Source organism: Micromys minutus (genome assembly GCF_963924665.1).
Source record: "Micromys minutus genome assembly, chromosome: 21".
Lineage (NCBI taxonomy): Eukaryota > Metazoa > Chordata > Mammalia > Rodentia > Muridae > Micromys > Micromys minutus.
In genome coordinates, this window is record NC_137956.1 from 38,978,103 (window position 1) to 39,003,995 (window position 25,893).

At 46.2% G+C, this 25,893-nt stretch overlaps 2 protein-coding genes across 11 annotated transcripts in view; both read right to left on the reverse strand.

Annotated features, from left to right (window-relative positions):
* Positions 1-9,215: 9,215 nt before the first annotated feature.
* On the reverse strand, positions 9,216-9,881 carry LOC308434007 (small ribosomal subunit protein eS1-like; the record flags this gene model as incomplete). Its single annotated transcript, XM_080934176.1, has 1 exon — positions 9,216-9,881. The coding sequence occupies one exon, from the start codon at positions 9,879-9,881 to the stop codon at positions 9,216-9,218; it is 666 nt and encodes a 221-aa protein (XP_080790302.1).
* A 4,141-nt stretch (positions 9,882-14,022) lies between these two features.
* Positions 14,023-25,893, reverse strand: part of DAG1 (dystroglycan 1) — a 56,912-nt gene continuing 45,041 nt past the window's right edge. For all 10 annotated transcript variants that reach the window (XM_080934322.1, XM_080934319.1, XM_080934320.1 and 7 more), the window contains one exon: positions 14,023-18,827. In XM_080934322.1, the coding sequence (XP_080790448.1) occupies positions 16,425-18,827 (2,403 nt within the window). In that variant the 3' untranslated portion in view covers positions 14,023-16,424. The remainder of the gene's footprint in view (positions 18,828-25,893) is intronic.

Sequence of the window (25,893 nt, forward strand, 5' to 3'; positions counted from 1 at the left end):
AGCAGTTAAGAATGTATATTGCAGCCGGATTTAGTGTTTAGTGGCACATGCCTTTAATCCCAGCACTTTGGATGCAGAGGCAGGCAAATCTCTGAGTTCGAGGACAGCTTGGTCTACAGAGGGAGTTCCAGGATAGGCGAACTACACAGAAAAACCCCTCTCTGGAAAAAAACAAAAAAAATGAAAAAGGAAATATGCTGCTCTTGCAAAGGACCTGATTAATGTTAATACCACCCATGCTGGGCTTACAACTGTAATTTAAGTTCCAGATTGATCCTATCTTTTAGCTTAAAAAAAAAGAAAAAGAAAAAAAAACAGCGATTGGAGGGGGAAGGGGATAACACTTGAAATGTAAATACATAAAATATCCAATAAACGAAAAAACACCACATGCACAGACCCACACACATATGCATAATTAAAAGTAGTAGCCAGGATTAGCGACCCCTTTTATCAGCATCTGGGAGGCAGAAGCAGGCAGATCTGAGTTCAGTGCCAGCCTGATCTACAGAATGAATTCCAGGATAGCCAAGGGAACACAGAGAAACCCTGCCTTAAATAAATAAACACACAAATGAATACATAAATGAATAGTGTGTTTTTAAAGGGGGAGAGAGAAAAGAAAGGGAGGGAGAGAGGGAAAGGGAAAATAAAGAAAGGTGGGAAAATGTGACATGGTGGCATAGCGCTTCACACGCCTGAAATCTGATACTTTCTACGAATAAGGACCTAACCTTGTGGTGCACAGCTTTATTCCCAGCGCTTGGGAACAGAGGCAGGAGAATCTCTGTGAGACTTCAAGCTTGTCTACATAGCATGTTCCAGGGCAAGCTCTTGTAGGACATAGCAGGAGGCTGGCCTGGAAAGCATAGAACAGGCCTTGGTGAGAGAGGGTGGCTTGTAGGATGCATAGGAGTTTGGAAGGCGGATGAACAGGAGTCTGTTCAAAGGTGTAAAGAAATAGAAGGAGACAGACGTCGGGGCTAGACCATCAGGGGCTGGATAGCACTGTGGGAAAACTATCCAAATAGCAGTGGGAGTCATCTGGGATGCACACTGAGGCTGAATCCCTGGGAGCCAGGGTCTCCGAAAGCAACCCAGGGAGAGAGGGTATACAGACTCCAGACAGTGAAACTGAGACCAGGGAAGAGAAGCTATGAGTAGCCTTCTGCTGTAGCACTCGGGGACTGTCCAGAGGGCTGTGAATTCCCCCTCATTAAGCTGAGAGGTTACTGAACTTCCTCATTCGAAGGGAAGGAGGAACAGAGGAAAGGAAAGGCAATCAAATCAACATACTGGCCCCAGTACTCCATGGGGCCAGTGTTGCTGTGAGAAAGAACCTTCCCTTGAATAACCTAAGCGGGAGGCTGGCCTGACAGGGACAGGCATAAAAGCCTCCTGGCTTCTTACTCTGGCCTCAGTTGTTCTCCTGAGAAAAGATGTCTGTAAACCCAGACGATATTCTAAACCATTTGTGGCTTTATAAATCATGACTATGTAGAAGGGCTTAAGTTACTTGACTACACTCTAGAAATCCATTTCATTCTCTCAATACTGAAGAATGTATTAAATACCAGTTCTAACCTGTTGTGTGGTAGTGGTAGTGATGGCCCATGTCTTTAATCCCAGCACTTGGGAGGCAGAGGCAGGCAGATCTCTGAGCTCAAGGCTAGAGATCTAGAGAATGAGTTCCCCCTACTTCCTGTTGTTTTCTGACATGTCTATTGTCCTGGTTAAACTCCTGAGCCTGTCTGGAACTGAGGAGGAGAGCCTGCTGATCTGGTGTCCTTGCTGTACTGGAGTGTCTTTGTTTCATGAACAGGTACCATGTGGGTCAGTATCTCAGACCGGCTACTCCCAGTGGGACCTTGGACTCACCAAGCTCCTAGTTCCTACTGTGCAAAGGTATGGTGCTGACAGGTCCTGTAAGAAGGATGTAAGGGTAAAGTCACTTGTAGGGGTGATATATAGGAATGAGAGTCTAGCACACAAAGCTAATGCCGCCATTTTCTGTCTTGGGGAATGGTGACACGCATGCACTATGGCTGGCCAGACTGTCCCATACTGGACTGCTGTAGCTTCACAAACACCATCTAGTAGGACATCTCGAAACCTCTATGTAGGGAGATAAAACATCTACTCACTCCAGATAGGGCATCAAAACCAGACAGTATAATTCCACCAAGATCTAGGTTGGCAAACCAATGAGATTGTTGGACTCACCTACAGAGCATGGCTGACCCCAAAGCACCCAAATCACTGAAAAGTCTCACACCCAACCTGAGTGACAATTTCTCCACAAAAGCATAGACGGAGATTACCTCGTCCCCACCTTCAGACAACCTTCCATTCTTTATGCATTTATGTACCTCCCAAGACCACAAGCCACGTGCAATTAGATCAGAATTGCAAACAGTGGGCAAGGAGGTGCAAAAGGATCTCAGTCTGGGAACTCAGGTGAGGGTCCCGGCTCTTTCGACTATGAAGGAATGTCAACAGATTCATTCGTGAGGGGCTCTGGTGAACAGTCACACCTGCTTCTGCTGAAGATGGTGATAGCCACTGTGTTCAGAGGACAGTCTTCTACAGCACGTGGGTTGGGCCAGGCAGAAAGGGGAAAGCGTGTTTATTTTTTGTTTCTGTAGAAATCACAGAAGTTGTGGCTTTCCACAGATTCAAGTCAACATGTCCCTAGTTCCTGGGGGAGTAATTAGCCCTATCCAGCCAGTAGGTTTGGGGAGCTGGTCTCCTTAGGGTAGATTCTTGGCTGCAAATAGACCTCTAGGGTCTTTGTTACCTTGGTGACACAGGGTATGCACAGGAGGATGTGGAAGTGTAGGTTAGTGATGCCCTTTGTCTCTCAAAGTCAAACAGCCCCATTCCCTCTGAGTAACATTCTCTGGAGCACATTTGTCCTGTCCACTCCCACACCCGTCTTTCATCCCAAGAACAGCAATTGACCATGGGACAGCACCAACCCCTGGTGGGTCTTGACTCCGCTAGACTTCTTGATGGAACGTTTTTATCTGACTTGTTTGCCCTTAGCGTCTGACCCCTGGACGTGGTTCTCCATGCCACTCACAGCATTTTCTCACCTGAGCTTTCTAGAAGTTCTACCATGAAGTGGGCTTAAAAACCCCTCAGGAAGACCTTTGACCTTCATTCCCAAATCACTATAGTTAGGCTGCTGACCTTATAAGGACCAGGGAGAATACAGAGACTGCATTCAGTATCTCCTCGTGGAGTGGGTGCTGGTGAACGGTCCTCACTCAAAAGTATTCCCTTTGGCTGTAAAACAACGGTGTGGTTTATCTGGTAGCATTTCCCTAGAGGTCGAGCTGCTGTCCCTCCAGAGACATCATGGACTTGAAGGTTCTACAGGAGTTTTCCAGGCCCCTAAGCCTCTCTAGCTGAATGTATTTTCTTCCCACATGCAAAGGGAATGATGGATGAACACGCATGTGTTTGCTTCTTTGGCTTATACACAGACATTTGCTAAGGAGTTGAGGAAAGGCGCATGCCTGTGATCCTGGATCTTACTGGTAGAAATGGGGCAGGGGGAGGGAGGAAAAATTAAAAGCCTGCCTGAGCTATTCAACAACTGCTGAAGAGATGGTTCAGCAGTCATGAGCACTTCCGGAGCAGCATTTCTCAGCCTTAAGAAAGGTTGAGCAGCACCCCTAAGGGAAACCTTCATATCCAAAAATATTTACATTACGATCCATAACGATAGCAAAATTATAGTTCTGAAGTAGCAACAAAAATAATTTTATGGTTGGGGGGTGTCACCACAACATGAGGAACTGTATTAAAGGGTCTCCATATTAGGAAGGTTGAGAACCACTGTTCCAGAGTGATCCAAGTTCAATTTCCAGCACCCACATGATAGTTCAAATTTACCTATAACTTCATTTCCAGATCTGACACTGTCTTCTGGCCCCCGCAGGCATCAGGCACACGTGATCAGGTGCACAGACCTATAGTGCACCCAGAAACATTAAAGAGAAAGTATACCTGGGGAAAGAAGAAACTCTGCAGGAAAGAAAAGGAGACAGGGCTGGGGAGGTGGCTCAGTCAGTAAAAAGCTTGCTACATAAACATGAGAACCTGAGTATGAGTCTCCAGCATGTAAAATTCTGGGCATGTGACGCACTTATAGGCCCATAACTAAGAATCCACGGGATTCTGTGCCCAAATAGCTAAGCTATTCCAGGTACAATGAGAGACCCTTTCTCAAAAAGACAAGGTAGAGAACAAGTGAGAACTCCTAATGACAACCTCAGGCTTCCACACGCACACAGGAGTCGGTGTGTGTGCAGTGCCCCCTTCACATCCTTCCACAAGCACACACACAAACACACACACAGGAATCAGTGCGTGTGTGGTGCCCCCCCACCCATCCACATGCACACACATGAACACATACACACACAGGAATTAAGGCATGTACAGTACCCCCACACCCATCCACATACACACACATGAACACACACACACACAGGAATCGGTGCCTGTGCAATCCCCTACCTACTACAGCCAAAGAAAGAGGAAAAAGGAGTCAGCAATAAGAGGTGGGTGAGGATAAGAAGGATGACTAGGCTGGGGAGACGGCTCGGTGGTTGAAATGCTTGTTACAGAGCATGAGGAACTCAGTTCAGGCCCCTGGAAACCCACATGCCAGGTGGGAGTGCTAGCCTGCCTGAGATTACAGTCTGGAAAGGAGGAGACGGGGATCCTGCTGCCTAGCAAAACTAACCATTGTGTCAAGCTCTGGGTTTGACTGATAGGCCCTGTCTCTGTAATTGGATGGAAGGGTGATTGAAGACGATTCTTAGCATCAACCTCAGGCCTCCCCACGAGCACACATATAACACGCATACACACCAACATGCATGTGAGACACACGCGCAATGGAAAAACAGGGCCTGGAAAGATGGCTCATTCTGCACTTTTATGAACTCACGTACATATCCCAGCACAAACATGTCCCAAACAGATGATGAATACTTATAAAATTCACATTTTTTATTGAAAAATTATTTTAAAATGAGCCTTTAGCTGGGTGGTAGGGGCACATTCTTTAATCCCAACACTTGAGAGGCTGAGGCAGACAGATGCTCTCTATGTATGTGGTCTAAATGAGTTCCAGGGCTACACAGAAAAACCCTGTGTCCAAAAACCAAAACCAAACATAAGCCTTTAAACTCATCATTCAGAAGACAGTCAGAAGGATCTCTTTGAGTTCCAGGACCACCAGGACTATCTATAATCTTGTCTCAATCAATCAATCAATCAATCAATCAATAAATGGAAGGGAGAGAGAGAAGGAAAGAAAAAAGGGAGGAAGGAAGAAGAAAAAGAAAGAAAAGAAAGGAAAAAAAAAGACTAACTCCAGGCCTAGGTGATCTGACGCCCTCTTCTGGCCTCTTCTGGCACTGCATAAATGTGATGTCTAGACATATTCAAGCAAACACTCATACATGTAAGAAATATATTTTTAAAAACTTTAATGAAAAAACAAAAACATATACACAGAGAAAGAAAGAATGGCTGAGGACAGTTTTGGATGTTGGGATGCCATAGACACTTAGGGCTGTTTTAGAGAGACCGGGAGAATTCAGGCTTATCTCCAGGACGCTAACACCCTTTCTGCCTCCATCCCTACTGTTTGCCATAGTGCCCAATGAGATGCAACTCCCTGCCCCACTTCTCCATGGGTGATAGAAACAGAACTGAAAAGGAGAGAGGGAAGTCTAGAGAAGATCGCTGGCACTACCAATAGGCAGGAGTCTACAAAGAGACCTTATCCTGCCCTGCCCCTAATCCCCCCACCCCCTGCTGTGGCCTAAACAAACTCAATTTCATACTATAGTCTTCAGCTGGACACGGTTCCTGAAAGAAGAGGAAAAAGCATAAACCTCGGGAATACAGAATCCACTGGATGCTTTGCACGTGTAGAACCTTTCCTGTGCGAAAGTGTTTACTTGCATTATAAAGAGGCACTTTCTAGAAAATCATCAGAAATATTTGCCACTAGCATAACCCCACCGCCCCTGCATATCGCTCCCAAGAAAGCTAATTAAGTCCCATTGCTATTAGAGTTAGACACTTTCGAAGGCTTGTTGTGACAAGAAAAAATAATGAAGCGGTGGTTTCTACAAGTTGTAAGCGGCCGAGTCAAAACAAGCTGCTCTGCCTGCCCCTCAGCACTCCCCACCGCGGGCCCCTGGGCTGGGTCCGCCTGTCTCACTGTACATCACATTCATTCTTCTCCAATGCCTGCTCTACTCCTCCGTGCCAGGCCAGAGAAAGGCCCATGGGACTGGTCCTTGAGGAGCTGTGCTTGTAGGAGAAAGACAGACATACAAATTGTTACTAATAAACTACAGGAAATGCCCAGCCTGAACTCTAGTTTGACTTTTCTCCCCCTGAATCTCTACAGAGTGCCCTTCACGCACCTTCGTTCCCTGGATGGGGAGAGCAGACCCCAATAAAAACTCATATCCTTGTGGCATCTCCCGAGTACCTGTAAGACAACAGAGGTTCAGACATGTCTCATGTTAGGGGAAGGAGACAGCTTACTCAAAGGCCTCTCTATCATATCCTGCCTGTATTCAGGGAAGTCCTTCAAAACGGTCCCTGCCTGCTTGCCTCCCCTACACTTTCCTAATATAAACCCAAGGACACTACTGGGACTAACCCTTGGCTACATGGGCCCTCAGACTTCAGGATAAAGCCATTCTCTTTACTGAGTTCCATCTGTGTCCTAGTGGACACCAGAGTGGTTGGGTCACCCTCCCATCTTTCCTGGGGGCTTAGGAAGCTCCCAGGAACTGTCAGAAAAGGAAGGACAGAATAGGGCAAAAGATTAAAGTCACTGAGAGCAAAACCAAACCCCGATACAAGACCAAAGAAGATAAGACCTTCATGGCAAAGAGGCCCTCATCTCTGCCAAGATGGATGGTTTCAGTCAGTTACTCTTGACTGATGTTTTGAGTTAGGCTCTAGAGATATAACAGAGAATCAAGACTGTTGAAACCACTGTCTTCACTTCAGCTTGTGATCCCCAAGTCTGACCTTTGCCAGTCTGATGCTCAAACCAGGCCCTGAACCCAAAGCAGTTGCTCCCTGGTCCTCAGTGCTGGGCCACTAACCTGACCCGCAGTACTGAGCTTAAGCATCGCATCAGCAGTGAGGGCTGACACTACACTCAGACATTGAGGCTGTCTGAGGAGACACTTCCCGGGCTGCCCCAGGATGTGGGCTGGGTGGGAGCAGGTACTGGTTGGGCAGCAACATCTGGGTTACCGTTGCTATTTCTGTCTTGCTAACCCCTCTAGCTGGGGGACCTGGTATGAGCATCAGCTTTCCGGAAAGGCAGTCTTTCTGACAAAGAGCTGACAGTGCAAGTAACTCTGGGCAAAGGACAGACTCCATCTGCTATAAGCAGAAAGGCCAAGTGTGCACTTGAATTGCCTTGCCCATCTTTATTAATGCTAATTCCATACAAGCTCACTCCTCCCATTCCCAACTCTGCTCCAAGAATCCTAGCCCTCCCTGAACCTGAATCTCTCTGAGGAGGCTGGAGTTCCAGGAGTGAGCTGCCTCAGGACCTACAACAGGGTTGTGGGGAATAATTGTTATAAAGTCAGGGCAAGTCAGGGCTCAGGGAATCCCAGTCAGCACTTCCTTAAACTCATTTGTACTGCATTCCTTTTCATCTTAATTGGTTGTTGTTGAGACAGTGTCTCAGTATATAGCCCTAGCTGTCCTGGAAGTTGCTATGTAGACCAGGCTGGCTTCAAAGTCACAGAGCTCCACCTGTCTTTGCCTCCGAAATGCCAGGATTAAAGATATGTACCACTGTGTAGCATGGTAACCTTGAACTTTTTTCTGTATTCACCTCTCCAGTGCTGGGATTGCAGGTCTTCCCCAGGACATTTGGTTTACGTGGTGCTAGGGATGGAACACAGGGCTTTATGCATGGTAGGCAAACACTATCAACTGAGCCATACCCCTGTCTTCACTCTAAGCATTCACCAGACACAGGAAAACAAAGTATTCTCACCTCATCCCAACACACACACACACACAAACTCATACACACACACTCATACACATACATATGCACACTCACACAAACACACTGTGGTAATTTGAATATGTTTGGCCCAGAGAGTAACCTTATTAGAAGGTGTGGCCTTGTTCGAGGAAGTGTGTCACTGTGGGGGTGGGCAATGAGACCTTCCTCCTAACTACATGGGAGCCAATCTTCCCCTAGCTGCCTTCAGAACAAGATGAAGAACTCTCAGCTCCTCCTGCACCATGTCTGCCCAGAAGCTGCCATGCTCCTGCCTTGAAGATAATGGACTGAACCTCTGAACCTGTAAAACAGCCCCAATTAGATGTTGTTCTTATAAGAGTTGCCTTGGAGGCTGGAAAGATGGCTCAGCCATTAAGAGCACCGATTGCTCTTCCAAAAGTCCTGAGTTCAATTCCGAGCAACCACATGGTGGCTCACAACCATCTGTAATGGGATCCAATGCCCTTTTCTGGTATGTCTAAAGACAGCTACAGTATACTCATACATAAAATAAATAAATAAATAAATCTTAAAAAAAAAAAAGTGTTGCCTTGGTCATGGTGACTATTCACAGCAGTAAAACCCTACAACACACACACACACACACACACTCACATTCACACATATACACACACAACACACATTCCCAAACACATTCACATATACATACATTCACACACATATACACACATTAACATACACATTCATACACATACACACAAATTTACACACAAACACATCCACACACTACAGGACACGTGCTCCTTCATCCAGCAGGTCTACATCCACTTCAAAATCCCCTATGGCCAGTTCCTGCCCATCTCAACCTGGGCTCCCTGAGGGTGAGTTCATCCAAAACAAAGCTAGTTTCCTCTCAGAGACATCCCTCAGAAGTCCGCCCTCCTCCTGCTTACACTAACTGGACTAGCTCTTTGCTCCGCCTCTTCCCCAAGACTTTTTTTTTCCACAAACAGGACTTTTTATTTGTCACTATCAAAAATCTGGATTTTAGACAGATTCCTGGACTGGTGGTTCATATCCATCAGCTCATTCAACTTTAGCACCGGCCTCATCACCAGTTGTTTTGCCAGAACTACCGCCTTCACCGTGGAGCTCCATGAGTTTTCCCAATTCAAACTTTCTTCAACATCTTTGCTTTGCTAACAAAGACATCGTGAAGAGGATAAATGGACAGGAAAGCCTTTTCTATGTCTTTCCCGATGCTGTCTGGAATCAGTTTATTAACCACTTCCTTCAAGTCATTTGTCTGCTCTTCTCGGCTCATGAGCTCCATCATCTTCTTCCGGATCTGGCGGACCTGCTGGTGCTGCGCATAGGATGTCTTTCTTATCTGGTTGTTGCGTTTTTTAGTGAAACCAACACAGAAAAGTCGGAGCAAATACCCATCAGTTGTCTTGACATCAACATGAGCTTCAGTCATGGTCTGCCACTTTTTGACCATGGAGCACATTTTGTTGTGGGTAAGATCCATGCCATGGAAGTTAGTCAGACAGTTTTTGCCCTGAACATCCTCAGTAATTAGGTTGAATTTTCTAAATGCCACTTTGTCATACTGTAGATCGGCAAGGCTCACTTCAAACACACGATCCTTGAGGCCATCAGATGCAATTTTGGTTCCTTGAGTCCTTGTGACTACTGTTTTCCCAATGTTCCTAATACTGAACATTGCTGGAGCTTTCACATTGTACCAGTCTTTCTTAGAAAATGGATCAACCACTTTCTTCTTGGCTCCCTTCTTGCCACCTTCCGTCAGGCACTTGTTCTTCCCGACCACCATGGTGCCTCTCTGAGAGCCAAAAGGTCCCAAGACCTTTTTAAGGAGCGGTTCTAAGACTTCAGGGTGGTTCTCAACCTCCCCATAGCTGAGACCCTTTAATACTACAGTTCCTCCCAACCATAAATCTATTTTCACTGCTACTTTATAAGTATAATTTTGCTACTGTTGTGAATTGTAATGTAAATGTCTGTGTTTTCTAATGTCTTAGGGGACCTCTGTGAAAGGTCATTTGACCCCAACAGTCAACCCACCAGTGTGGGTTCTTAACCTTAGATTCCCTTAGTATCCAAGGGAAGTGAGGAGTGATCTTGGAGCACTGAGTTCAAGACACTCTAAAGGAAGGCTGACCTGTCCTCAGCTTGTCCCCATTTTGATAGGCTCCAAACTTACCCGTCTCTGTATCCAGAGACTGAGCTACCCTGTAGACAGAAAATAACAGTTTTCCTGGCCAACTAGAGATCGCCTGCTTTCCCAGTGTGTACCTGGAGCTGGACGGTTTGAGGAAAGGCATTCTCCGGCTCCAGGTCCACTTAAGAGAATGAGTCACCCCATCCCCATTTCATCCTTCCGTGTCCTTTGCCCAGGAGTAAAGACTAAAATGACTCCAACACTACAACCAGATGTGCCTAACTGCTAACCTAGATTCTCCCAGATCCCACAGTCCTCTATCAGGCTATCCCCCTGCCTCAGATGCCCTCAGAATCGAAGAGGGAGAGACTTAAGAATCCAACAAACCCAAATTGTGGAAGTTAGACTCCATGAAACACAGGTCTTAAAGTAAGAGAGAGCTAGGAGAGGGTCGCTGGCAAAGGATGGGGGTCTTCCCACCTCACATTTATTCATTTGGTAGTTTGAATCACAAACCAACTTGCTGGAGTCGGTTCTTTCCAGCATATGGATCACGGGATCAAATCCAGGCAAGCGCCCTTACCCACTAAGCCATCTTACTAGGATGGGTAGTTAGAATCCCAAAACTGTAAATTTAAACTTCGAAGGCAGAATTCAAACCCCAGAGTGGAAGCCAGCGGAAAGCCAGGGTCTCAACGTCACCCATATTCCCCTGCAGTCTTCCCTTTAGGAGGGAGAATGGAGCACGTGAATGACAGCCTCGAATTACCAGATACACTCTCAGCAGAATCCCGCAGGGTAGTGAAGCCTGAGCATCACTAGCGGAACGCTCCGCCCGCCTCTATGCTTCAGCCCGGCCCACATCCGGGTGGCCCCTCCCATCCCTGCTACGCTGGAGCAATTTAGTCCTTCCCTCCCCAAGTCATTCCCGCCCACAGCCTCCCACGCCCGCGGCATTCGTATCCTCACCCACCACTCACCTCTTCAGTCACGCCCACCGCTGGCCTCTTAGTCCTATAGCGCCATCTTCTGGAAGTCGGCCGACATTGTTCTCATTTGGGACTATATCGGAGCTGACACATTCCTCCCTTGGCTTGCTTGTTGAGACCTAATCCTGCCCTGGTGCTGAACCCGCCTAGAAGCCTGAGCTTTACAGAACCCTCTAGAGAAGTGGTCTCGGAAGAAACCTTCAAGCAAAGTGGCAATGGCGGGTAGCTAACTTGGGCAACTCTACATGCTTAGGTGTCAGTTGTCCGAAATTCCCTGCAGATGGGCACCATCCTTGTAAACTACTGTCTCCTCTGCATCTGCTAGAGTTCTCATAAAGAGATGGTAGATCCATCCCCTATTAGGGGGTTGATTTAAAGCCTTAATACAAACAATAGTGTTTGGATCATACCTAGGAATGGAACCTGTCTTAGGCTAGTTTAAAAAACATGGCCAACTTCTCTGCCTTCTCTGATCCTTAGCCACCGCGCATCAAAGACAGTGCTTTATAGAAAGTAAACTTCTAACTTTTTCCTTATTTTTAAGATAAGACCTCACTGTGTTATCCTAGCTGGCCTGGAACTCAAAGAGATCCATCTGCCACCCAAGATGCTGGGCTTAATTAACATCATGTACCGGACATCTTTTCCCTTTAATTTTTAAAGATTTGTTGTTATTTATGGGTATGTATGGGCGTCTATGTTAAATGTATGTCATGGGTGTGGGTACCCACAAAGACCAGAAGAGGGCAAGCCACCAGAGATGTGGGTGTTAGCTACTGAACTTGGGTCCTCAGGACTAACAAACAGCAAGTGCTCTGAACTGCAGAGTCACTCCATCTCTGCTTCCCACCTCCTTTTTTGAGACAAGATCTTGCCAAACAGTCTTGGCTGGAGTGGAACTTACCACGTAGATAAAGCTGGCCTCAAAGTCAGAAAGATCCATATGCCTCCAGCTCCTGAGCGCTGGGTTACATGTGTACTACATAGCTTTTGATTTTAAGCCAGTCTCATGTAGCCAAGACTGATCTCTTATTTTTTCTATGTAGCCAAGGCTGTCCTTGAACTCCTGCTCCTAACACTTTGCTGCACACACACCAGGATTACAGGCATGTACTACTGTGCTAGACGCATTTGGATTTTTAAGACACCAATACTGAGACTAAAACTTAGCCTTGAAAAACCAGTACTTGGGATGGACCTTACGTATTTTAAAGAAATCACGGAAGAGCTTCTCCTAGCCGCTCTTTGGTTGGAACATGAAGAAATAGTCTGGAACCTCTAGAAGCCAAGTGAGCAACAGTTCATAAACAGGTTAAGATCCTCTAGCCAGCAGCCTTGTCGCTCATTACTGGCCCAGAGATCTTGGCTCTCAAGATAGTGTCTTCACAAGATTGGCAAGAATCAGACCTCTGTTTTTCTACCTCTTCTGCAGGCTGGCTCTGACTATAATTCATCATCTCAAATCCGTTCCCCAGTTCACTGTGTATATTAGAGCCCCTTGGAGTGAGCACTGTCCTAACTCAATAACGGACTGGAGAGGCATGCTGGAGGAATCCCAGAAAGTGGCCCCGAGTCAAATCAAGTATAAGAGCAGGGTCCTATTAGCACCCTTCTGCCTTCCCCGACCCTCTTCTATCACCTGTTTAGCTCAAAAGACAGGCAGACTCACTTCCACCAAGAAGAAATCATAGGAACTTCAACAACAGATTCATCTCCTGCAAAAGACAGTGGATCCACCTGCCGCCTGCAGCTTCACTTCTTCTGGTTCCTTAGATCATCCAGAGTTAGACGTTAAGCTGAGGTTTCTGAGATCAGCTTAGTTGAGAACAATTGTGGGGTCATTTCTTGGGTTCCTGCTGCAAGGCCTAGAAGGCTGAGTGAGGCATGTGTCTTTACACTTGTCAGGAGTCTTTTCTGAGATGGTGTCTTTGGACAAGGTCCCATGAATCCCAGGTGAAACTTACGGTCTTAGGGTTTCTATTCCTGCACAAACATCATGACCAAGAAGCAAGTTGGGGAGGAAAGGGTTTATTCAGCTTACACTTCCATATTGCTGTTCATCACTAGCCAAAGTCAGGACTGGAACTCAAGCAGGTCAGGAAGCAGGAGCTGATGTAGAGGCCATGGAGGGATGTCACTTACTGGCTTGCTTCCCATTGCTTGCTCAGCCTGCTTTCTTCTAGAACCCAGGTCTGCCAGCCCAGGGATGGCTCCACCCACAATGGGCTGGGCCCTCCCCTCTTGATCACTAGTTGAGAAAATGCCTTACAGCTGGATCTCATGGAGACATTTCCCCAACTGAGGCTCCTTTCTCTTTAACTCCAGCTTGTGTCAAATTAACACAAAACCAGCCAGTACACTTACTAAGTAGCCAACTCCGTCCTTGAACTCCTTTAGCTCTACCTCCCAAGTACTGGGGTTACTGGTGTGCACTTCCATGTCTACCTTAAGACAGGGTCTTTGTGCCTAAGCTGGCTTTGCCTTGGCAGTTTCAAGGCACCAAGTCTGTGACGGATCATTTCTCATCACCCTCCACTCTACCCACTAGATTCCCAGTCATACCCTAATCTTTGCAAATGAGGAAACTGAGGACAAAAGTAGCCTTAACCAACTCAAAGGCAGAAGGGGCACTAGAAGAAGTTTGCATATTGGTAAAGTTCCCGGAGTACAGACCTGGCCTTCCCATAGGTACAGAAATTAAGCTTCAGCAGAGGTTGCCTGACCTGCCCTTCATGATTGATACCCTCCCATCACTCACGCCCAGGAACCATAAGAGACCAGGTAAACAGTCAGAGGCAATGGCATTGTAATAAAGACACCGCTTTTATTTAGTTTGATATGTTTCTATACAGAATGCAGAAAACACATCTTAAAATCATATAGAAGAAAATAAAAACACGTCAGTGGTTGGTGAACACTTGAATGTGAGATTGGCTCTCTGTCTCAGAGTCTGACAGCCATTGCCAGCTCAGGGCTTAGGGAGGAGGCTGCCTGCAAAAGCATTGTTGCTGTTGTTATTCTGTTCACTGCCCCACTGCCTCCAGTTGCTATGACAACAGGCCACACTGGGCCAGCCTCCTCTCTACATGGCAATGCCCAATGGTGGGGTTGCTAAGAGCAACAACAGTTATCTGGAAGGCTTTCCAAAGCCCTCACCTGGAATATTGGGATTTATTTACTTGTTTATTTTTGATGAGGTCACCAGAAATAATCTTATCAGGTCAGATCCCTGCTTTTGACTCTGGGACATCAGGGAAACTCCAGCTTGGACCAGAGCTTGGAGGCACAAGGCCCAGTCACCAGCCATCCACAAAACACTCATCAGCAGACTCCCCCATGGGGCACTGCTCACTGTAAGAACCCTCCTGGGGGCTGAACAGGAAAGGTAGGCCTTGTGGAGAATGCAGAAGGAACCACACTGTTTGGAAGCAATACTTCTGTCCTACTGGCCTTCCTTTCCTGGGACAGCACACGCTAAACAGTCGATATGGCTTAGAAGTTACTGCTCCGTGTGCAAAGGGAGCCTGGGTCCACCCACCCCACCCTCGATCAAGGAAGGGATACATTATTGCAAAAGGCATTCCTCCCTAAAAGTTACCCGAAATAACTCAGACATCAAGAAAAGGCATGCTTAAAATGGTTTCTTCCAAAGGAGGAGAATCAAAGCAGAGTGGGTGCCCCTGAGTCACGGGACAGAGATGCAGACAGATGGACGATGTTCTGCTAAAAAAGGCAAAGGAAGCCTCTATGTAATCCAGAATTTAACCCATTAGGAAAAGAAGGGGGGGGGGGGTCAAAATGAGCAAAGCCATCAGTTCCATGGAATCAACACTAGGAGCTTGTACAAACTGCTGTTAAGCATCACCATTTTTTTAATCTTTTTTTTTAATAAAACAATTTGAGGCTGTATAAAAACTTTAGTAAAAAATTAGCTTTGAGAGCCCACAGATTTTTACTATGAACTATTGCTGGCACTCCTCCCCAGCCACCAGACCTTTTCCAATCGTTCAGGCCCAAGGCCCAGGACTGGAGCGCCAGAGAAGAGGGGGCAGGGTGTGTGGGGTAGGGCTGTGGACTGTTGGGACAAAGTGGCCAAGGTCAAGTGAGGAAAGAGCATCACATGACATAAAAATATTGCATCTTCACCAAAATGTCCCCCACTGAGTGTTTCAAAGACCATGATATTCCTTTTAAGAGGGAAGGAAACAAAACAAAACAAAACAAAACCCACAAAGAAGGGGGGAAAAGAAAGGTTGATGAGGTCCTTCGACCTTCCCAGGTGCCCCTGCGAGCAGCTGGCCCACCTTGGAGCACCTAGGTTGGAGGCCACAGCCACCAATGCCTTTTGGAGTCCCTTTCCCACAGAAATGAAGACCCCCTTGGTGGTAGGCCACTAGCGTGCATGGGGTAGAGGTCAGGATGTCCATGGCCCAAGAGGCCCCCCTCCAGCTTCCAGCCCCTGGCAACAGCAGGAGAGCAAACCCAGCACCAGGGCCCTGGCACCCTAGCCAGGACCAGGAGGCCCTCAGTCAGGCTCTGGGATATCAGAGCAACCAAGTTGACATGTGAAAAAATAGGATTCCTTTGATAAAAAATACTGTCCCTTGGTCTTCTCTAAGTTTGAAACACCCTGGGAGCTTATTTTTAGCAAAGCAATTCCCCATACCCACCCAAAAATTATACATACAAGTTTAGGTAAACAGCAGATTAAATGTAAAAACTTAACCTTAATTTCTGAAAGTCCTTTGAATTTAATCTTTAGCTACTGTTTTCCATGTTACATCCTGCAGCTAGACACACGTGAATAGAAAAAACAGTACAGTTAGTGTTAAAGGCAAAATGCAGAGAGCTGGGGGCCACCCAGCACTGCCTGCGAGTTCATTCACGGTTCCTCGCTCCCTCCTCCTACCTCTACTCAAACAGTGCTTTCAGAGCCATCAAAAACGCAGCGAAGACTTTTCTATGAACAAACAAAAAGCTGTTAGGCAAAAAATAAAAATAAAAAAGTCCCCCAAAGTCTCTCCAGCAGCTTTGGGGTTTGGGAGGACCAGAGAGGGCGGGCTTGTCCAGGCCCTGTGTCAGTGTGTGCTAGGTCAGGTGTTGGGTACCGGTGGGCAATGGTCTGTGGGCCACCGGTCTCTACAGACAACACCGAGTTGTCTCCAGGCCCCTGCCCTACCCCTGCCTCCACCCAGGCGCTTGTGGGTTAAGGGGGGACATACGGAGGGGGTGATCGGTATGGGGTCATGTTCTTGGGACGGGAGCCCTTGCCCTCCATGGGAGCTGTGAAGGGTGGGGGTGGCTGGTAGGGAGGTGCATTAGGATCCTCATCCCGAAGGGGTGTGTACTCTCCCACAGTGTCCTGGTTCAGGGGAGTGGTCTCGGGCACACTCTGGTTAGGGTACTCGGGAGGTGGGAGGGGAGCCTTCTCTTCCTGCAAGATGAGTGGCATGCTGGAAGAGGGTGGGGGCTTCGAGTCATCCAGCTCATCTGCAAAGATAATAGGCACCCCCTTCTTAATAAAGGTGGCCTGGTCCTCAAGAGTCAGTTTGCCCTTCCTCTTCTTGCGGTAGCAGATCATAGCAATGATTCCAGCAATGAGCAGGATGGCTGCAACCACAACAGCAGGGATAACTGTGTGCAGGTAAACATCATCTTCACTGCTCTTCTCAGGGTCCCTGTCTGGAGCCTCTGTGGCTGGTGCTGCTGAAGTTCCAGGAGAGGGTGGTGCCACAGGGATAAACTGGAGGTGCCGACAACTGCCAGAGCCCGTCACAGCAATACTCAGAGCCTTAAAGTCGGGCTCCAGGGCATTGGAGAAGGCAGGACGTGGTTTCCCATTTTCATCAGCAATCCTGCGGCTCAGCCCTATGATCTGCTCCTTGGGGCAGGGCTCCAGGGGCAGAGTGTTGTTGGTCCATTCGACCACAATAGAGCCCCGGGTGATGTTCTGAAGGGTAATGGAGCTGCAGTTTCGATCCCCAAAGGCAAAAGCTAACTTCTTTACCAAAGCAATTTTCTTGTGGATGTCATTCACCACTGGTGCTGGATCACCTGCAAGCTTGGCCTTGAACCGTGCAGGAGCCTTGTCCCCTTGTGGGCGCTTGTGAACATGGATCTCAAAGGCATCCACAGCAGAAAGGCCCCCTTTGTCTGTGGCATGCATAAAATACTCATGTTTTCCCACATGGCTGCTGTCAGGTAAGCCATACATGAGCTGGCTGTTGCTGTTAAATTGAACCCAAGATTTCTCACCTACTAACTGTTGCTCTCGCAGCTTCAGGGTGAGCTTGAGTTTGTCGGTAGTGGTGTCCTCATTGTCATAGAAGGTGTCTGATGGAATCTTTACCTCAAAGTAGGTTCCCACCCAGGCATCTACCCTGTCAATGTGGTTCTTGAGCTCTGGCCGCTGGTTAGGTTCTCCCCCACGGGGCACCCCACTGGTGGTAGTACGGATTCGAGTGGGTGGGGAAGCTGTCTCCAATCTAGTGATGGGTGCTTTGGTGGTGACCCTGGGCACTGGTCGGGGTGTCCGTGGTTTTTTGGTTGGCCTTCGAGTTGTGGTAGTTGACGAATCAGTTGAAGGCGTTGCTGGTTTTGGCGTGGATACTCGTGGCTTCTTTGTGGTAGTTGTTGGAGGAGTAACAACTGCTGTGGGTTCTACATAGCCAGGAATTGTCAGTGTTGGGCGAATCTGGCCAGGAACTGTGGTACCAGCTTCTGACACCCGAGTAGGCTGGATAGGGCCCAGAGTTGGGGTCTGAATAATGGCACCTCGAGTCCGAATGGTGACCGTAGGCTTCCCTGGAACAGGATCCCTGACAGGAGGAGCCATGGTCTCTGTTGGAGGTGCAATGGCTGGAGATGTGGGAGTAGGCACTATCCTAGATGGTGGTTCCTGAATGGCTGTGGTTGGGGGTCCAATGGCAGTAACGGGTGTAGGAGTGGCATGGATCTGCCTCCGGATTCGTTTGGGGAGAGTGGGCTTCTTATTGGCAATGTGCCAGCCCACCACAGGATAACCAAGGTGGGCAGACATAGCACCCTCCCTAGCAGGGGTTTCTACACCACGGATGTCAGGGACACTATTCTGGTTCAAGGAACACCCTAGTTTCCAGGACAGCAGAGCCCCATTCTCTACCACCTTCTTTGCATTTCCTGGGCCAGCCATGAAGGCTGACATGTCAAATAGTCGATTATTCACTACAGGCACCAACTTCATGTTGTGAAGTTCTACTTCTGAGAAGCTCTGCATTCTGTTCAATAGATCAATCCTTTGCTTTGGGGTCATCTTGGTGAGGTCAGCATCCAGAATCACTGTAAGAATAGTCACTGGCTCGTCAGCAGCACAGGCAGATGATACTACTTCACCAGGGTCTGATGAGGCTGCCCGTACAGACTGTGGTTCATTGTGGTCTTCGGGGTAGACCTCAATAGAGAACACACTGGAAGTCTGGGGAACATGGCTTCCATTTGCTCCCAGGCGTGCAGCACTCACTGAGATGTAATGTACCCCTTTATCAGTGTCAAGAGGAAGGCCTTCCAAAATATGGTTGTGTGGGTCCCAGTGTAGCCAAGATGGCAAGGCTTCCTTCCCTGTCGCAGACACCTAAAAGAAACATAAGTGTGAATTTAAATGTGATCATCATTACACAGCCTAAAATGATCACCATTAACCTGACTTATGTGATAAGCTGAAGGAATAATCTAGAGTTCCTGCTGGGAACTCTTAACTCATCACCTCCTGAGGAAAGCAGCAATACCCTGTTACATGACACACAAGACTGGGACACACAAACACACATTAGGATGTCATGGTCCTTAAGGATGTATGGACCTTGACTGGGAATTATAACGCTCAGGGGTAATCCCAGAACTCCGGAGGCAGATCTAGGAAGAGAAGAGTTGAAGGCCAGTGTGGGGTACAATTTGAGACCCTGTCTCTAAAAAACCATCAAACAAAGGTAGAGAGATGGTTCAGCAGTTAAGAGGACTGGGATTCTGTTCCTAGCATTCACACTGAACAGCTTAACTGCGTTTCTGGAGATCCTAACCTTCTCTGGCCTCCTCTAGCAGCTGCATACATGTGCACATAAACTCATGCAGGCAACCACACTGACACATAAATAAATCCATCTTAAAAAGATAAAACCAGTGAAAACATGTAAATTAAAAAACAAAGATTCTTGTGGACTTTTATACAAGTGATATGTCCTACTTGACTGCTCTTACATGTCCAGTTAGGTCAGAACACTTTATTCCTGCCTAGAACACCCTTTCTAATCCCCTCTATTGCTCCTCGCAGACACATACTGCTCAGGTTATACGCCCAGCTTAGAGTACCTTGCCTGCACACAAACGCAGTGTACATAAGTCTGAGGTTAAGGAAGGTCCATATCCCAGAATGAACTGTTTTACAATCATCACTTAATGCATGAAGATAGGGGTACACATTTATTATAAAATAGTTAGTTGTAATGTCCCCATGAACTGTGGTACCCAGAGTAGGGGACTAAAGCTATTTTAGAACAATGTCAACCAAAGACATTTCAGGGATGAGTTCAGTTGACAGAGTGTGTGTCTAGACTGCACCAAACTCTGGGCTCAAACTCCAGTACCAAATAAAGTGGGTATGGTAAATACACTCTGAGTTTGACTTAAGATGATAATATATGTATGTATATGTATATATAAAGTCTTGTCTCAAAAAAAAAAAAAAAAAAGAATCTCCAATCTCTAAAGGAGAGGTTATAAGAAAGAAACATAACATGGTCTGCTTCTGTCCTTGACACAGAAGAGTCCTAAGGAGCTCAGTTCTTCATTATTCCCAAAAGAATAGTTCAGACTTCAGTGTGCAAATCCTTTCCCACAATGACATAAATTAAAATACTCAAGAGTACCCAAAACAATCTCTACCATCTGACAGAAAAATACTGGCTTCTACCTCAGACCCATGTTCAGCTCCTTTCCCCTTGTGAAACACAAACTGCTGTCCCCGATTCAAGACCACTCGTTCTCCACTCTGACTAAAAGTGCTCTCAGCCCCACGGCCCTGCCCTAAGTCCAGAGACAGTAGACAACAGGAGGCACATCTTCAGCACTAGCTCAGGGATTATTTTTAATTTAAGGCCACAACTTAACACGGGACCTAAGGCAATGAAGTTAATGCCATGTTTTTGGGCACCCAGGGCTGCCTAGGTCTCCTTTCTACCAAAACCCAAGAACCTGAGTGCTTGGAGCAAATTCCAGCTCAAACTTCAGATTTGTACCCAAGACACCTTCTACAAGGGATTTTAAATGCCAGATTTAAAATTCTGATCTGCAGCTAGGCGTGGTGACACATGCCTTTAATGCCATCACTTGAAACAAGCAGATTTCTGTTGAGTTCAAAGCCAACCTGATCTACAATATGAATTTCAAGGACAGCCAGGAATACACAGAGAAACCCAGTCTTAAAACAAACAAAAGAAAACAAAACCAACAAGCAACCCCTAACCCCTTTAGTCTACACTGTGAGATGATTAGTAAGTTCAGTTCTAAGACATTACCTCCATATTCTCTACTTATGCCTTCTTACTCATAGAACAGAACTCGGAAGAGAGAGAGTTTGTGGCCAGATTGGCAGGGAGCTGTAGCAGAGAAGTATCCATATGCATTACATGCCAGGAAATACAACCAAAGGCTCTTACTCTAAACCAGTACCCTTCAAAGCACAGAGAAAGAGCAATTGAGTAGGAGTTTCCATTACTTACTCTTCATCAAAAAAGGTCTCATTCACAGTCTCAACAAGCCAGTCAAATATAGCCAAAAGAACAAAACTGGAGAGTCAGAATCTTGCTACAACTGAATTAATTTTAATGAGCTTCTGAACCCAGATACTTCCATGCAGGAAGTGCAGGGAAGCAGACTCCATGAACAAGCACTTGCACCGCTGACAGTGGCCTGCAAACTCAATTCCCTCATATTACAAACTTTCTGGTGGGTACTTTGCGGCTCTATGGTAGCATCTTCCGACAAGTATCTGTCCTCACCAAACCCTGGGTCGTTCCCAGTGTTCAATTACAGATATGCTAGGTGCCTTCTTTCCCTATTAGAGCCTATATATACCACGTGCTCAAGTAAAGTCCTACTACCTTCCTACAGGCCTTGCCACTGGCCCTTAAACTTCAGCTCTCTCCCCTTCATCAAGTCAACCTAGTTAGGCTAACCTAGCTAGGTTACCTGCAAGGAGCCACAGAACACACTCTGAAGCATTCCCCAATGGGATGATTATAACCTTTTGTTTTCTATCTTGTGGCCTCCTGCAAATGGTAAGCATAGCAGTCACAAGGCAGAGCTACAGAGAGAAAACACAGATCCAGCTTGTGGCCACAGGTGAGACAAAGGAAGTGATAAACCATGCCAAGTAAAACAGAGCCACAACTGCAAGGGAGAATCACACATCCCACATCCAGATAGATCAATGTCAGAACTATACTTGGTTCCTCTCACAAAGGCCAGGGCCACATTTCAGCCCAGCCAGTACCCTTCTGATCTGGGCTATGGAGTACTTTTATCTGATGTTAGCTATTCTCCCCTAAAAATTAATCTTTAGGTCTGGAGAGATGGCCTGGATGTTAAGAACACTGACTGCTCTTCCAGAGTTCCTGAGTTCAGTTCCCAGCAACCACATGGTAGCTCATAACCATCTGTAATGGAATCTGATGCCCTATTCTGGCTCTGCAGGTGTTTGTGCACACTCAAGGCATTTACTGAACACATACACAGAAAAAAATAGATCTTTAAAAATTCAATCACCTTCTCCCCAAAAGAGCAGCTAAACATAGTCACATAGTCACTCAAAAAGTTCTCACAGTCAGTCCTTCTACCCTTGGCATCTATTTTTACTTTATTATTTTATTTCTCAGCTTTCTTGCCAGTAATTTTTTTAAAAAATGGAAGCCTCTATTTTCACTAAGTATTTAAGTTGATAAGTCTGGACAAATACCATTCTGACAACCCACTCCCAAGGATGCTTTCCTTTGCCAACCCACATTTCCCGGTGTGCCATGTTCACAAGGGGTCCATTCAGAACCAGGGAACACCCACTTGAGGCAGGAAGAAACTGCAGTTCATCTCACGCAGGCTACATTGCCACAAAGCTCTCAAGCATCCAAAAAAAAAAAAAAGCTCCTTTCATGAACCCCTCTTCCTGACCACAGAGAGTAGCCATTGTTCTCAGGCAAACAATTAGGTAGCCCATGCCAGCAGCTGAGCAGAGTCCCAGCAAGGGCTGCTCCCAGCCTGCCGACATCTTGGGCTGAGAAAAAGTCCACATTGTGTGCAAGCAAGGAGGCTGGAAAAAAAGCAGGGATGAAGAAAAGCCACCCTCACACACTGTACCAAAATGAGAGAGGACTCCACAGAGACAGCCCTGTCTTCCAGGTGATAGCAAGTGTTTCTTGCCTACTACATTTTTGTTTTATTTTTCAAGACAAGGCCTCACTCTGCAGCTGAAACTGACCTCAAACCAGAGACATCTTCCTGCATGTTAAGATTACAGCCAGTTGCTGCTGGCTATCTAAGCTGCAGGCTGGGCCCATAGAAGGATCTGTAGCTGGAGACTCTCCAGGATAGACCATAGCCACAGCACGGCCTGGTGTGGCCCAGATCCAACACTCGTGCCAATGTACAGAGGCTTTGAGAATTCAAACCAGGTTTGAGGTGGAAAGGAGTCTGTATTCCCTCTGCTCATAAACATCTGAAGGCCTACTAGATAACAGGAGGCAACATACAAAACCATAAAGCAAGAATTCCAACCATGCATTTATTACTGAAGATTTGTTTGCTTTGTTCTGTTTTATAGACAAAGTCTTACTCTAACTCAGGCTGGCCTTCAACCATCTCAGCCTCCTAGAGTGCTGCGTGTATAGGCAAGTACTATGCTGAGTGTCCAGGACAGACATTTAAGAATAAAGTAACAGGGTTTGTGGGAAGACTGCTTTCACCAGATAGATAACATAACTCTAACCTGAATCTGAGAGAGAGGACAGCACTAAGAAAGGGCAGGCGGAAGGAAGGAGGGAACCACAGGCCTGAAGCAGCACTAAGTAAGGTAGGAGTAACCAGAACAAAAAGGGCAGCCGAGGCGGGGGTAAGAGACAAAGAGGCAAAGAGAGAAAGGGGAGCTGAGGACAGATGGCAGGGCCTAGATCTTAATGCAGATCAGTAATGAGAGACCAAGAAGATTCAAAATGACAGAATATCTCTTACTTAAGTATAAAAAAGACTGAGGGTCAAAAACTTCTGGGAACCCGAGAAGTAAGGAAGAAATAATGTCTTGGGTAGAGGGCGACATGTGCAAGGTATCAGATGTAATTTAAGAGATTATCCTAAACAAGCACCTTAGCATTAACGTCTAAAGTACTCCTGCTGCTTTCTGTTTGCTTGTTTGAAACAGTCTCATGTGTTCAACCTGGCCTCCAACTGACTATGCCAGCCAAGGATGGCCTTGAACTCCTCATCTTCTTGCCTCCACCTCTCCAGGACTAGGATTATAAACATGTGCCAGCATATTTAACCTAAAATGTTCCTCATGTTAGGCATGGTGCCACACCACTTTAATGGGAAGACACAGGCAAGCAGATCTCTGTGAACATAGTGAGACCTTATTTCAAAGACAGAAAAGAAAAATAGCGCAATAATATTGGACAGCCACTGACAGTAACATTCACAATGAGTATTAAAAATCATGGGATAAAACTCAAGCTACAACAAATAAGAAAAAGTTAAAAATATAAACAAGACCAGAAGATGGCTCAATGCTTAGAGATGCTAGACTTGACACTAAGACTATGTGAGCCGAGTTGGATCCCCAAGACCCACATGGAAGGAAGGAACTCCTGCAATTTCCATACAAGACCCAAGGTACACTCTCTTCACCACACCCAAGAAAATGTAAGTAAAAAATAAGGGCTGGAGAAATAGTTTATCAGTTAAGAATACTTTCTTCTGGCCAGAGAGATGGCTCAGAGGTTAAGAGCACTGACTGCTCTTCCAGCTAAAGTGTACTCCTACACATAAAATAAATAAATCTTTAAAAAAAAAAAAAAAACTTTCTTCTTCCCAGCACTTGGGAGGCTTCAAGGCTAGCCTGGTCTACATAGTAAGATCCATTCCAGCCAATATACTACATAGTGAAACCCTATCTCAAAAACAAAACAAAAACCCCATAGGTCTCACCAATATAACTGCCCAAATGTGAGCTGTAGCAAGGATAAAACCAATGGATATCCAAAAAGTGGGTGGAGAAAGGCCAGGAGGCCTCAACCCTACACAAAGAACTGTGGGCATCTAAGGAAAGCTGGGAACAGGAGAGGTGCTCTTCCCAGTGCCAAACGGTCTGGTTGGTCCTGAAAACATTCATCTAAGTAACAGCATACAGACCACACAGGTTGTATTAGAAATAGGAGTGAAAAAAAGAGGCCAGGAATTTCCAGAAAACTAGAGAGGGGTATATGAGACAGTTTGGAGGGAAGAGAAAGGAAGGGAGACACACTGTAATTATTTTACAACTCAAAAAAGGAAAAAAGAATGCATTTCTTTCAAGGACCAAAGTTCAGTGCCCAGCCCCCATGCTGAGTGGCTCACAGCCACTTCTGTCTCCAGCAGCTATGGGTCCTGTGCTCTTGTCTACATCCTCCAGAACCACACAGCTGCCATCCACTCACAGACCATCTAAAATATCTGTATATACGTAGTATGTCCACCTCTTAATAAGCATAGAAAATGGTAGAAGCCACAAAAACTTTCTCTCACGTATTTTGCAAGCCTATGTAACCTTTTTAAAAATTTGTTTTTAGATTTTATTTACTTTATTTCGTGTGTATGACTGTTTTGCTGGCATATATATGCGTCCCAAATGCATACTCTGTGCCATCAAAGGTCAAAGAAGTATTTGAAACTTGAAGTTATGGATGGTTGTAAGCCATCGTGTATGTGCTAAGAATTTAACTCAAGTCCTCCGAACAAGTGTTTTTTAAATCCTAAGCTATCTCTCCAGCATTTCTGCTGTTATAATGGGAAAAAAATTCCTGTAACATGGACTCTTCGGCCACATCTGTAATCCCACCATCCAGTAGACAGATGTAGGAAGATCTGAAAGCAGTGAGAGACTCTGTCTCAGAATAAGTAAGTTCTTTTTCAAGCGTATTTTCACAAGTGAGAGGATCAGAGCTCCAAGAATCAAGTCATGCGTTGCTTTTCCAAATCCTCAGTCCACCTTGGTTCTTGACAGGGGATGGCTACGGAGTCAAACAAGAGTCTGTGCTATGCATGTACTCCAGGCTCATCAGCTACTCAACTGTTTGTTCTCCATGGATAAATATGGTCAGATAAAATCCTGTTTCCCCAGTAAAAGCTCTTTATGCCCCTGGTGAATAAGCCTATTACATGTCTCTGCCCAATATACAAATAACTCACTGTATCAATTCAAGATTCTTCTGGTCAAAATTAATCCATGTAAAAAATTCCATTAGCCATGGGAACAAAGGCAACCAACGCAGAGTCAGAAGGTCATATAGAAACAGGCAAGCAATGTATCCTTCAGAGCTGCCAGTCCTTAACTACCAGATTAGCATCTGGTCTGTTGGGGGAGAAAGAGTTCAATGATCTGGTGGTGGTGGTGGTGGTGCATG